The 12,751-nt window shown below is 35.3% G+C and overlaps 1 protein-coding gene across 3 annotated transcripts in view; it reads right to left on the reverse strand.

Annotated features, from left to right (window-relative positions):
* Positions 1-2,040: 2,040 nt before the first annotated feature.
* The window catches only part of LOC110450424, a 30,102-nt gene continuing 19,391 nt past the window's right edge, over positions 2,041-12,751 (reverse strand). For all 3 annotated transcript variants that reach the window (XM_021497934.1, XM_021497933.1, XM_021497932.1), the window contains 13 exons: positions 11,448-11,639; positions 10,878-11,036; positions 9,974-10,417; positions 9,043-9,287; positions 8,186-8,442; positions 7,595-7,896; positions 7,080-7,282; positions 6,518-6,707; positions 5,917-6,147; positions 4,765-4,992; positions 3,922-3,960; positions 2,705-2,945; positions 2,041-2,421 (listed from right to left, as the gene is read on the reverse strand). In XM_021497934.1, coding sequence (XP_021353609.1) covers positions 2,415-2,421; positions 2,705-2,945; positions 3,922-3,960; positions 4,765-4,992; positions 5,917-6,147; positions 6,518-6,707; positions 7,080-7,282; positions 7,595-7,896; positions 8,186-8,442; positions 9,043-9,287; positions 9,974-10,417; positions 10,878-11,036; positions 11,448-11,639 — 2,738 coding nt within the window. In that variant the 3' untranslated portion in view covers positions 2,041-2,414. The remainder of the gene's footprint in view (positions 2,422-2,704; positions 2,946-3,921; positions 3,961-4,764; positions 4,993-5,916; positions 6,148-6,517; positions 6,708-7,079; positions 7,283-7,594; positions 7,897-8,185; positions 8,443-9,042; positions 9,288-9,973; positions 10,418-10,877; positions 11,037-11,447; positions 11,640-12,751) is intronic.

Here is a 12,751-nt window from a genome sequence, read left to right on the forward strand (position 1 = left end):
TGTTTATGGTGATACTTGGTTTGTTTATGGTGGTACTTGGTTTGTTAACGGTGGTGCTTTGTTTATTTATGGTGGTGATTTGTTTATGTTGGTGATTGGTTTGTTTATGGTGGTGTTTGGTTTGTTTATGGTGATACTTGGTTTGTTTATGGTGGTACTTGGTTTGCTAATGGTGGTACTTGGTTTGTTTATGTTGGTGCTTGGTTTGATTATGTTGGTGCTTGGTTTGTTTATGGTGGTTCTTTGTTTATTTATGGTGGTGCTTTGTTTATGTTGGTGCTTGGTTTGTTTATGTTGGGGCTTGGTTTGTTTATGTTGGCGCTTGGTTTGTTTATGTTGGTGCTTGGTTTGATTATGTTGGTGCTTGGTTTGTTTATGGTGATGCTTTGTTTATGTTGGTGGTGCTTTGTTTATGTTGGTGCTTGGTTTGTTTACGTTGGTGCTTGGTTTGTTTATGGTGGTGCTTGGTTTGTTAATGGTGGTACTTGGTTTGTTTATGCTTGGTTTGTTTATGGTGGTGCTTTGTTTATTTATGGTGGTGCTTTGTGTGTTTATGATGGTATTTGGTTTGTTTATGTGGGTGCTTGGTTTGTTTATGGCGGTGCTTGGTGTGTTTATGGGGGTGCTTGGTTTGTTTATGGTGGTACTTGGTTTTGTTTATGTTGGTGCTTGGTGTGTTTATGGTGGTGCTTGGTGTGTTTATGGTGGGACTTGGTTTGTTTATGGTGGTACTTGGTTTTGTTTATGTTGGTGCTTGGTGTGTTTATGGTGGTACTTGGTTTGTTTATGGTGGTGCTTGGTTTGTTCATGTTGGTGCTTGGTGCGTTTATGGTGGTGCTTGGTGTGTTTATGGTGGTACTTGGTTTGTTTATGGTGGTGCTTGGTCTGTTTATGGTGGTACTTGGTTTGTTTATGGTGGTACTTGGTTTGTTAATGGTGGTACTTGGTTTGTTTATGTTGGTGCTTGGTGTGTTTATGGTGGTGCTTGGTGTGTTTATGGTGGTACTTGGTTTGTTTATTGTGGTACTTGGTTTGTTAATGGTGGTGCTTTGTTTATGTTTGTGCTTGGTGTGTTTATGGTTGTACTTGGTTTGTGTTGGTGCTTTGTTTATTTATGTTGGTGCTTGGTGTGTTTTTGGTGGTGCCTGGTGTGTTTTTGGTGGTACTTGGTTTCGGTACAGCGTTACTTTATTCATGTTAGTTCTTGTTTTTTTAATATGGTGTTTCGTTTGATGATGGTGGTACAAAGAGAATCCCAATGATGAGTTTGATTATATGTAATAAATAATTGATACACGACTTGTTTATTTATGGTGGTGTTTTGTTTATGTTTGTGCTTGGTTTGTTTATGGTGGTGCTTTGTTAATGGTGGTGCTTTGTTTATGGTGGTACTTGGGTTGTTTATGGTGGTACTTTGTTAATGTTGGTGCTTGGTTTGTCTATGTAGGTGCTTGGTTTGTTTACGTTGGTGCTTGGTTTGTTTATGTTGGCGCTTGGTTTGTTTATGTTGGGGCTTGGTTTGTTTATGTTGGTACTTGGTTTGTTTATTTATAGTGGTGCTTTGTTAATGGTGGTGCTTTGTTTATGGTGGTACTTGGGTTGTTTATGGTGGTACTTTGTTAATGTTGGTGCTTTGTTTGTTTATGTTGGTGCTTGGCGTGTTGATGGTGGTACTTGGTTTGTTAATGTTGGTACTTGGTTTGTTTATTTATGGTGGTGCTTTGTTAATGGTGGTGCTTGGTTTGTTTATGGTGGTACCTGGTTTGTTTATTGTGGTACTTTGTTTATTTTTGGTGGTACTTGGTTTCGGTACAGTGTTACTTTATTCATGTTAGTTCTTGTTTTTTTAATATGGTGTTTCGTTTGTTGATGGTGGTACAAAGAGAATCGCAATGATGAGTTTGATTATATGTAATAAATAATTGATGCACGACTGAAAGGATCAATTACGAAATAAACCTATGTAAACCTATACCTTCAGAAAGTAGTTTTTAGTCGGTTGTTAGATCTATTTGTTTCTATATTTACTTACTTATTTGATTTTTTTTTTTTTTTTTTTAAATATATGCATAATTATAATGTGTTTTAACATGAAAATGCAGTAACGATATACTTAACAGTGTTTTATATGTATCTTAGTCATGTTTCTATTTTATATTTCAGCACCATAAGGCTAATTTTCTGAAACACATCAGACTGATCAGAGGTATTCCTGAAGGAACAGCGCAGTTTAACGTGTCAATTCAATTAAATATTAAAATATTTAGTCATAAGCGTTGTTGTGAGTGTCTCAAAAGAATTGTGATGAACATATAAAAAGGAAGTTCTATTATTTAACTGACGTCGTTTGAATTTTCTTCATCTCGCTCTTTAACACCTCTGAGTAGCCGTTTCCATAGTCCCTATATCAACATTCAGCAGCTGAAAAGACATTAAAAGAAATAAATCTGATGTCGTTTTTAAAATGAAATTAATTTTGATAGACTAAATATGATTTTCACAAAATATGTATTTCCGAATTACCAATGGAAACGTCAAAGGGTGAGATCAATCATAGAGGTATTTTTGTAGGTTTGAAATTTAAATTATATCGGCTCCTTTTCATATGATATGTAGACATTAATTTAAACTGTTTTACTTCAGACAGTTTGTCACAAACATATATCATGACGTTTAATGAATATCAATTTATCGTATAACATACGTTGGTATGTTGCAATATTCCCAGGTCACATGTTCGTCTGTCGTGTAACACCAGGGCTGCGAGGAGGCGTGTCCGTTGTCATGGTTTCCAGGATTCCTACAGTAGTTGACATTCCCTTTTAGGCGAGTGCTGTACTTGTTATGGTGAGGATACTGGGAGGCCCATCCCTGACACACTCTTCCAGATACAGTGCGGCCCCAGCTTCCCGTGTAGTCTGTCCCAGACTGGGTCTGCTTACACTCTACGATAATACATACGTTATTTCTTTTCATGATATATAAATGACTATCGTGTCTCTACACAATAGATACATCTGTATACAGACACAGCCTGGTAAAAAGCAACACCTGTTTTTGATTTTTCAGATTTATCAAACTTTTTATATACATGTGTTTTACAGAAGTCAATATTTTATATATTTGAAAATGTTGAATAAAAGTGGGATAAGGATAACAAAGAAACATATATAAATCTGCGGATTTTTTCTCACTTAGAAATAGTATAGTAAATGGTTTTCTGTCTACCGTTCATAAGTACAATAGAATCACGACGTTTTTGACAAATGCGAAGAACGAATGTGAACTATCAACATGTTCTGCTTTACGGGTGAAATAAATGTTGGATATTCAGGGAAAACCTCAAAGTATCATCAATGTATATGTATTATCAAATGTGAAGTTTGGTAAATACTCCAGTGTAGTAGCAAATTTGTTATAAAACAAACTCTTATTGTATAAAAACCCTTAATTTGAATCTGAGCAGAAAATCTTAAGCTTTGAATGCAGATTATTCATCGTACCGTTCTTATCGGTCAATAATAATCTTGATTTGTTTTTACTGCAACATATATTTTGGGGGCATTTATCATAGTTTTAACTATATCTATTTAATCAAGTTAATTCAGATAAGTTTTGAAATTAAAATTTCAATTGTACAACAAATGTGCCTTCGTTTAGCAATGAACAAAATATATCCTTCTCAATAAAACACGTACTTCCCCACTGAAAGAGTAATTCATTTACAACTACACGATTTCTGAAGAATCATATACAAATACACGATTTCTGAAGTCAACGGGCACTAGTTGTAACAAGAGCGTCGATAGGTTTTACTTATCCGGAAAAATTAAATAAATAAACAAATCACCATGGCCCTAAATGCCCACATTTGTCGATGGGCCGTTAAACAAAAACAAACAATCAAGCAAACAAACTTACCCGTTATTGGTGGGCTGGTGAGGGTGTACACCGATTTTTCTACAACGAAATAATCCGTATATATAGTTAACAATGACAGAAACATCATGTCTGTTGAAGAACATAACACTTCCGTGGGTAATTTCTTCTGACGTTTGAGGCTATTTAGATCTTATCGCGGGACACACTTTAGTAATACCCATTGTTAAACAAACCTTGTCAATTGTGTTAACTAAATATTTCGTTGTATGTACTTTCCTGTTTCCATAGAAACAAGCAAACAATGTCTGTTTGTACGTTTATATAAGGCTTTATATAGAATCAATATTTAATGTTACACAGTATGTAATAAGTTTGTTCAAAATAAAGACAAAGCTATAATGAAGAAGTAATAACAATTTCCTGGGTGTCATCTACTTTGCCACTCGATAGACAAGATAGATATCACATGACGCATAGCATTTATCTCGTAAATTGGAGTTTAAAGATTCTTATCTTTCAGATACTGTGTGTTGTATCTTACTGAACCTACGGTAAAACGTTCTAGTTGCTAGTTGGTGAACACAATGGACAAGAACTATTGTTTTACTCTATACACAAACAACGTACGCACTCACGTGTTATAACGTCTGGTCTCTGTCAAGTTATAATTAAGTGAAAGATATGCCTGACAAAGGGCCAAGTCGGTCTGTTATGGTTTCTACACATTTATAGTAGGTTGTTTTGTATCAAGTGAAACCTTGAAACACACACATTTTCAAACTAATCAATCAAATAAAGGTTTTGTCATTCAAAATTTCGGAGATCAATAAGTAATTATCACTTGTCTTACTGCACGTATGACTGAAAGAGATTTACACTTACTTGGTGTGTAACAAATGTTAAAATATCCACTGCAACCATGGTCAGTCCATATACTACCTCCAAATCGTCCAAAGCTGAAACCATTCCTACATTCGGCCGCATTAGTCTTCCTGGTTAGTCCTACATAAGTTATGTACTTGGCATTTTCAATTCTACATTGTACAAACGTGTTTCCAGAGCTGGAGCAAGTGATCTCTGTAGTTGTTTCACAGACTGGCTTCTCCTCGTCTGTTTAAATTGAATATTGAAAGTCATTATAGAAATATGAAAAGACGATGAGTTCTGAGAATGACCGAACGAACAGGGTTTGGACCTGACATTCCGAATGATCATATTAGGTAGTTATATTGGTCGATTTTTTAGATGAAGTTTATTATCAATAAAAATGAAGTCACTATATTCATACTTGTTTTTAGCTGTGGTGTTCTACAAATTAATGAAAATTTCTCGTATATTGATTTTAAATTAACATTTTATAAAAGTTGAAAGAAACCTTTTCGATAGCGATAACTCACCAGAGAAAAAATAGCATTTAATGCCGTTAGGAAAACTTGACAACAGTACAAGAAAAAGACATCAAGATCTGACACAAACTAAAGAACATTTAAATGTCATATATATCTTTAAGTAACATATTAAACAAAGGCTCGCCAATTACTTATTTTTCATTCTTGCTTTCAAATAACTCTTGGATCTAAGGTAACATATATATATATCGCATGAAGAGCCCCAAGAAGGGCGAGAGCGCTAGCCGATTATACTAGTCTTCGTGGTTTGTTTTATTTACATATATACATAAATATCTTTCACGATACACAGTATTTACGTTTAACATAAACCAATGTCAATTCTATTTCATCTCTTTGGAGTTTCGTTTCGATCATTATACATCGTGAACAAACAGTTTACATAAATGATTGAACAGCAAATTTTGCGGGAACAAGATCAGGCGATAAACGTCAATCTGAAATCATCCTAAAATTTTATCAAATGTTAAAGTTGACGTCACGACATGATCTTTCCACATTTAAATATGCAGCATGACGGCAGGACCGGCATTCTAGGAAATCCAAATTTATTTTAATTGTCAAATTTATATTAGAACTGCTAGATCGACACAAAACTACAGATACATTCGTTACGAAATCTTACGGCACATGGGTATGTCGCAGTACTCCCAGATTGTGACGTCTCCTTTTTGGACGTAGCACCACGGCGACTGACGTTGATCAGCGTTTGGATTTCTGCAGAAGCGGTGATCTCCAATAGACATAAAGATGCTGTTTGTTGTGCTCCATGGGAGACAATCGTTCCCGAGAGCTGACTGGGAAATTGTCCCTTGGTAATTGGATCCCGTAACGTCATCGCGACATTCGTACGCCACTAGCGAAGTATTATGAGATTAATGTGATTAAACACAAAATATGCGATTGTTGAAATATGTCTTGCTGTATTTTATATGATAACTTCCAGATCATCCCAGTACAATCATACTTATTTTCGTTTACAGAAAATGAAAATAAATGTTAAACATAATATTGAAAATATGTAAAGCTACACATAAAGCAAAAACATAAATTGTTTCATCAATGACCAACTGTATGTTCCTCCATTTCTGATCAAACGACTGTGGAACATATTTTTTGTTTATAGTTTCAAGTTTCAAATAGTATGACAGAAGTTTTCTAAAAAGAAGCAAAGATAAAATCATAATTATCTAGTTAACAGACAAGAAACAAACACTACAACGTACGGTGACAGGAATTAGTGGGATCTCCTTGGTAGCCTCGTTTACAGACACACGTGTGTTTCCCGTCCTTTTCACCGCACTCCGCGTTACTCCCACAGACCGGACGTGTACTCACTACCACAACTTTGATGTCTTTGCCCTCTATCTTACACTGTTTTACAGTTGTACAGTCGTCGCTGAATGTTGCACCAATCTATGAACGTACAACGACACAAACCCTCACAGGACGTACATATTGTGAACGCATTTCAAATTCAAAGTGAAGGTTGATTCAAAATGTAAAAATGACACCATAGCAACAACAAAAAACAGAATCAAATTAATCAACCTAGATAACTTCAAAACATAAACGAACGGTAAGAATTTTCTACACTTCATATGATATATTTGTCATATCTTCGGATTAGTTAGTCAAACTCAAATATCACGTACTAACTGTGTCGCAAACAAAAGGGAAAGTTCTTCAAACAATCAAAAGACCTTATTAGACCAAATACCTGGTCTTTGTTTTTAAGTTATTGGAGGTAATACTTTCTTAATTCACAGGAGGAAGACAAAGCTTTACCGGGTAGTATCTTCCTTTTTCATCCAAACAGCCGCATTCGGAGGCCTTAACACATTTTTGGTTACTCAAAAGATATCCATGCTCACATTCACAACCCTCCAGAGTTCCAAGTGTACATTTTCGGGATGCATCAGGATCTATGCACGTTGAAGGACATGCGGAACCCTCTGGATTGTACATTGAGTGGTCGGCACACTGAAGAGCTACAAAAGAAGAAATCATATAAGGCAAATATTTTTGCATAGGCTATTTACTTCATTATCAAAGTGCTTGGGACAAATTATAAAAAAAATATATCCATAAACAATTTAATAAGTAAAGGATTCGATACTATTTGATACTGCAAAATGTCTATTGTTTTACTTCGTATTAATTTTCATTTATTTTTCTGGTGATACTTTCACGACAGATAGTAACATATTCTCATAAAAGATTTGAATTACGAACTTAAAACCGCGACCGATGATACAGTGAATCAAGATTTTACAATTATACTCATGAAGTAGGAAACTTACGACAGAAGTCAGTGGAGCGCCACATTATTCTGTAGCCATTGATAAGACAGGAATCGGCGAAGGCGGCTAAGTTGTCACACAGCTTGGTGTTAAGGCTGGAATTCACTTCTCCTTTGTAAACACAGAAGTCGTACACACACGACTCGAACTTTTTCATGGCGTCACCTGGGTAAATGTCTATACAGGTCTTGAAAGGACTGGCTTCCGTATTTGACGGATTGAGAAATCGACAAATACTGTTTGTTTCGGCTTCCTTCCTTACTTGTTGACTGCATGGGTTGAAGTGCGTGTCGGTCATGCAGCTTTTGATTGATAGGAGATAATAAACATATCTAAAACATTCATTCAGATATAAGATTTATAAATGAAAAGGTAATACACAAATTAATTAAAATTGAGCTTCATATCTATCTAGTTTTGATATATCAACGGTATTCAAGATGGGACTGATTTAATCACATCTTTAGCCAAATACAATCAAATTGTTAGCGCCTGCCACTTGTTGAATATAACACGAAATACGAGACTGAGTTAGAATCTTAAGTGCTAATATTCAACATAGATTTCAGATTTATATCCGAGATGACTTACTGTTGAAATCTCATGTCAGAGTCATCAGTAACTTGGTACACTTCCACGTCATGTCGATCATCCTTTTGGCCGTTGCAGTTGCCACATATTCCAGTGAAGGACTCACTGATTTGACTTGGTACTCTGACCCAGGCGTTTGACACTCCATCAAACTCCACTACCAGCCCACATTTACTTGCGAACCGCACATAGGTTCCGCTAAGGACAATCTCGAACCTGGTGTCATGATATGGTAAGTACGTCAGTTCACCGTCAACCTGTCCAAATACCATTAAAGTGCTTTTTTTTGTATTTGGATATATCAAGATTCATAGCTTGATGGTACTAAAGTTCAATGAAGATTGACAATTTTTCGATATTTATGAATTCTTTCAAAATATTATATCCGTATATTTCCAATGAAACGCCTTCAAATAAGACGCAAAAAATATTTAAAAGAACATTGAATATGAACAGTACAATAAATGTTAATTAAGCGTAGGAAAGATATAATTGGAACTTGTCAATACCTGTTGCGAATTTCATGAGAACGCAGCAAAATCAAAAAATAAGCAGCACGGGTGGACAATGTGTTAATACTAAAAATGCCTACCACAGTTTGTGTTTTAGGAGAATCAATACCAGGTCACCTTTTTCCGAGCGAAACATTTATGATTAACGAAAAAAAATAAAGGTATTGTCATTGTAAACAGACGTTATCGATAATTTCGTGGTAAACCAAATAAGACCATAGTTAAAACGAATGGCGGTAAATAAAAGGTACAATTTTCAAAAAGAAAAATAGGGTGATTGTTTTAGATTTCATGAGCAGTTTTAAGAGAGAAAATTATTATTTTTATTTTGTTGTGTCTACTTACATACACGTTTCGATCTCGATGAAGACGAATGACTCTCCCAAACATCTTCACGTCCACAAGTCGAGTATAAGACACTTTAGAGTTGGACCCCCGGCGTTCATTTTTCGCCTCCACAGCAAACGAACACGTGTCACCTGGTTTTCTATATTCAGATAGTGTGTATTTACACGTGCCCATAAAGTCGATCTGCTCCCCGTCAAATGTTGTATAGTGGGGGTCACCACTCACTAAACAGTTACACATAGCTACAAAAAAAGGTAGTTTTTCCATCATTTTGAACCATAACCATTCAAGGGTGAATAATAAAATGTGTCAAAATTAAGTCACAATATAATTACAAAACATTACACAAAAGTATAACATTGTATTTCAACCGTTTCAGAACAGAACTAGGAACCTCTCGATACACTCATATTATTTGGTGATGGCGATGTTTTACTTAAGACTTGTGAATGGTACTTTAAATGTTTGTGATATAGGACTAGCAGTTGTATAAATGGTGTTTTCCCTCTTTACGCTTTGTTTGCGCTGATACAGTCCGGACATTATAACTAACTAATCTTTTGTATTTTGTCAGACATTCTTATAGCTGAAATTTGCGAGAAAAAGTAGATTACAGAGCTAATAAATCGTTGATATTTATTAAAATTATCGTTAAAAGAACAAAATTATACACGGTATTGAATTGACCTATGTATTATTTACCGGTACTGATAACTATATGTAATGTGTTCACCCCATCGCCATAACTTTGCTTTATTTTTTTGCGAATTAACAGGTAGCAAAATGAAACTACGGTGAAAATTAAACGAAACAAAACTTCTTCTCTTTACTATATCTTGAAGTAAATCACAAAAGAAAGTTTTCGGAAAAATTAAGCGTTTTCGTAATCTTAACCAAATGACAAGCTTAAGCAAAATATTTTACTCACCCAGACCTCTAAATCGCCAGGCACCTGTAGCCCACAAGCCGGTGGTAAAGGCTACGTTGGTAATCGTTTTCGGGTTTGGATCCTGCCATTCCATCACCTTGTCCCAGCCGTTAGAAGTATTTCTGTGCAGAATAATTCGACCACCATTCCAACTTAAATAAAATGTTCTGAAAGTCGAACAGCTGAGGAGAGCCCCATTGTGCGTAGCCTTCGGCTTTTCACCCCTATTTGTTCTAATAACTGACTTGGTATTACTCCATCCACCTATGACAACCTCGTACACTCGCTGATCGTTTGATATCAGTCCCACGTGCGCGTCGCTGCATGCCTTTACATGGAAGACAATAGAATTATCCGGATTCGGTCGAAAACCGTAGTCTTTTAATTTTGTGTACGTGAAATGTGGCGGACTTTGCTGCTTCGTCTCTAGTTCAATCATGGTGCCTACGACATGAACACATATAACAAAATCTAGCAACATAGAAAAAACACAGGAGATTAAATCGTACGTGCGCATGCAAGTTTTGAATAATATAAGCAAAGGAGGAGGCTAAACATTTTAAGTTGAAAAAATAACAAGTGGAAGATGTGAGTTATTGTTCTTCCCTTTTGGAACATTTTTCTAACTGTTCGTAATTTTTAAAACTCATTTCAAATATGTTTAATCATTCTCTGCATCCGTTTCCGTTCATCGTATTTTGTAATAAGCTTGACATATCGACCGAAATGTTAGAAGATTTGAAATCCATACAATTTGTCTATTATCAAAAACATATTTAAGATGTAGATCAGCCTTGTAGAAATTACTGAGAAAACAATTTACCATACATATCGTCGAGAAATCTTTCTGACAATGAAAGTTACTTGAAAATATACAAACTATATCATTTGTTTGAATCATTACCAACACATTCATGAGTGTTACATGCGTCTTCCTGGACAATGCCTCCATGGCAACTTGATTGTGATTGGCTGTCACAAGGACGCTGACGACTTCTAATCCCGCCTCCGCATTGAGCAGAACACGTACTCCAAGCAGACCAACCAGTATCAGTTACTTTGACTGTAGTTATAATGTTGAATTAAATTAAGGATTCTATATCCTAGATCATAAAGCACAACCAGTGGATTTTTATGCATAACGTTTTAATGGCTGATTAAAGAGACCAAGTACTGTATATTTTGTAGTAGTCTCTGAAACGTGACTGGTTGTTATTCACCCCATCACCCACGCCCTATCCTCCCACCCCCACCCCAACATGTTTTGAAACAGAATTAAGATATTGCATTTTGATGTATTATAACTTGCAGAATTGTTTTCTCAAAGAAAAACCGGAATAGAGAAATCCGAAAAACGGACAATTAATGTAAAACTTCATAAGTGATCTGCAATAAAGAACAGTGTTTCACATGACAAAATCAACAATATTTCCCCCTGATTAAATACATTAAAGAAGACAATACATCTCATTACCTGAACATGGGTTTGTTGGAAGGCATTCTTTAATGTCCTCATCAACTCCTGGACAATGTTTGCCATCATGTGCCGGTTGTGGGTTTACACATACTCGGGACCTAGTTTGTATGCCTTTAGCTACAAAACCTGCCTCTGAACAAGTCAGTGAGCATGCAGACCATCCTTCCCAGGAGGCCCATGTTCCATTAACTGAAATAACAGTAAATTTACGTTGTCTTTTGTCAATACGCCATAGTTTTATTTACTGAAATTTATACAATATTTAGTTAGTATAACAAGCGCCATTAATAAGCGCCCTTCACTTCACTTTGCTAGCATAAAGATGACATATATGTGGAAAAATATAAAGTAAAAACCCGCACATTTGCCTTTATATAAATATCAATTAAATCTGTCTAGATAAGTTTATAATAATGCATGTTTTGAGATCTTAGTAGTTTTTGATGGTTTATTTTTGTTGTAAACATATGCTTGTTAAAAGTTTTTTTTAGTCAAATGACAACCTGAAATCAAGTCGATACTGAAAACATATACATTTTTTACCTTTTTTTGTATTTCCTAACGAAAAATAACGTGAGAAGTAAATATGTACAGCACTACGCTGTCGACCGACAACACAGTGTCAGTTATGGGTCTGAGTTCACACATAACGCATTGTTGACTTTACAAAATACATCGCAAGCAAGAATTATAAGTATCAGAATATATACCTCTAAAAGGATATTTCTGTTCACAGTTGGATTTGAATATAACCGAACAGGTTAATTAAAGCATACACGCCCTGAGAGGGTACCGCAAGGAGAATTTAAACCGCACAAATTACGATTTCAATAGGTCTATAATATAAATAACTCATTTATGACGATGTTTGAGATGTTGCTGGAAGATGATTTCGATTCAGAATAAATGCATGTACTTGAATTCCAAATAAGCTATGTGAACAAAGCGGGGAATTACCTACTCTCCGCGGAAGAATTTTGTGATAAAATTATAAAAAAAACTTATTTCACTAAATTGTCCCTTTTATACAATATAATCTGTAATGATTGTATGTCTATAATCTTATCTTCCGTATAATCCAGAATAAAACTTACTAGCTCTTAACATTCGCAGTCTATATAAATATATAAACATATTAAGATAAAATATAGTGAGCTATGAAGCGAAAAAATGAATCACCGCGAGAATTTAAATCTACACAGCAATCCTTATCACTGCAAATGATTGACCCAGCGCAACAAAGACATCGTTAGAAAATCCGGAAAAAAAAATCATAATTAGCATACCACATCTCAGCAAAG

The sequence above is a fragment of the Mizuhopecten yessoensis genome, unplaced genomic scaffold (assembly GCF_002113885.1).
Source record: "Mizuhopecten yessoensis strain PY_sf001 unplaced genomic scaffold, ASM211388v2 scaffold5229, whole genome shotgun sequence".
NCBI lineage: Eukaryota > Metazoa > Mollusca > Bivalvia > Pectinida > Pectinidae > Mizuhopecten > Mizuhopecten yessoensis.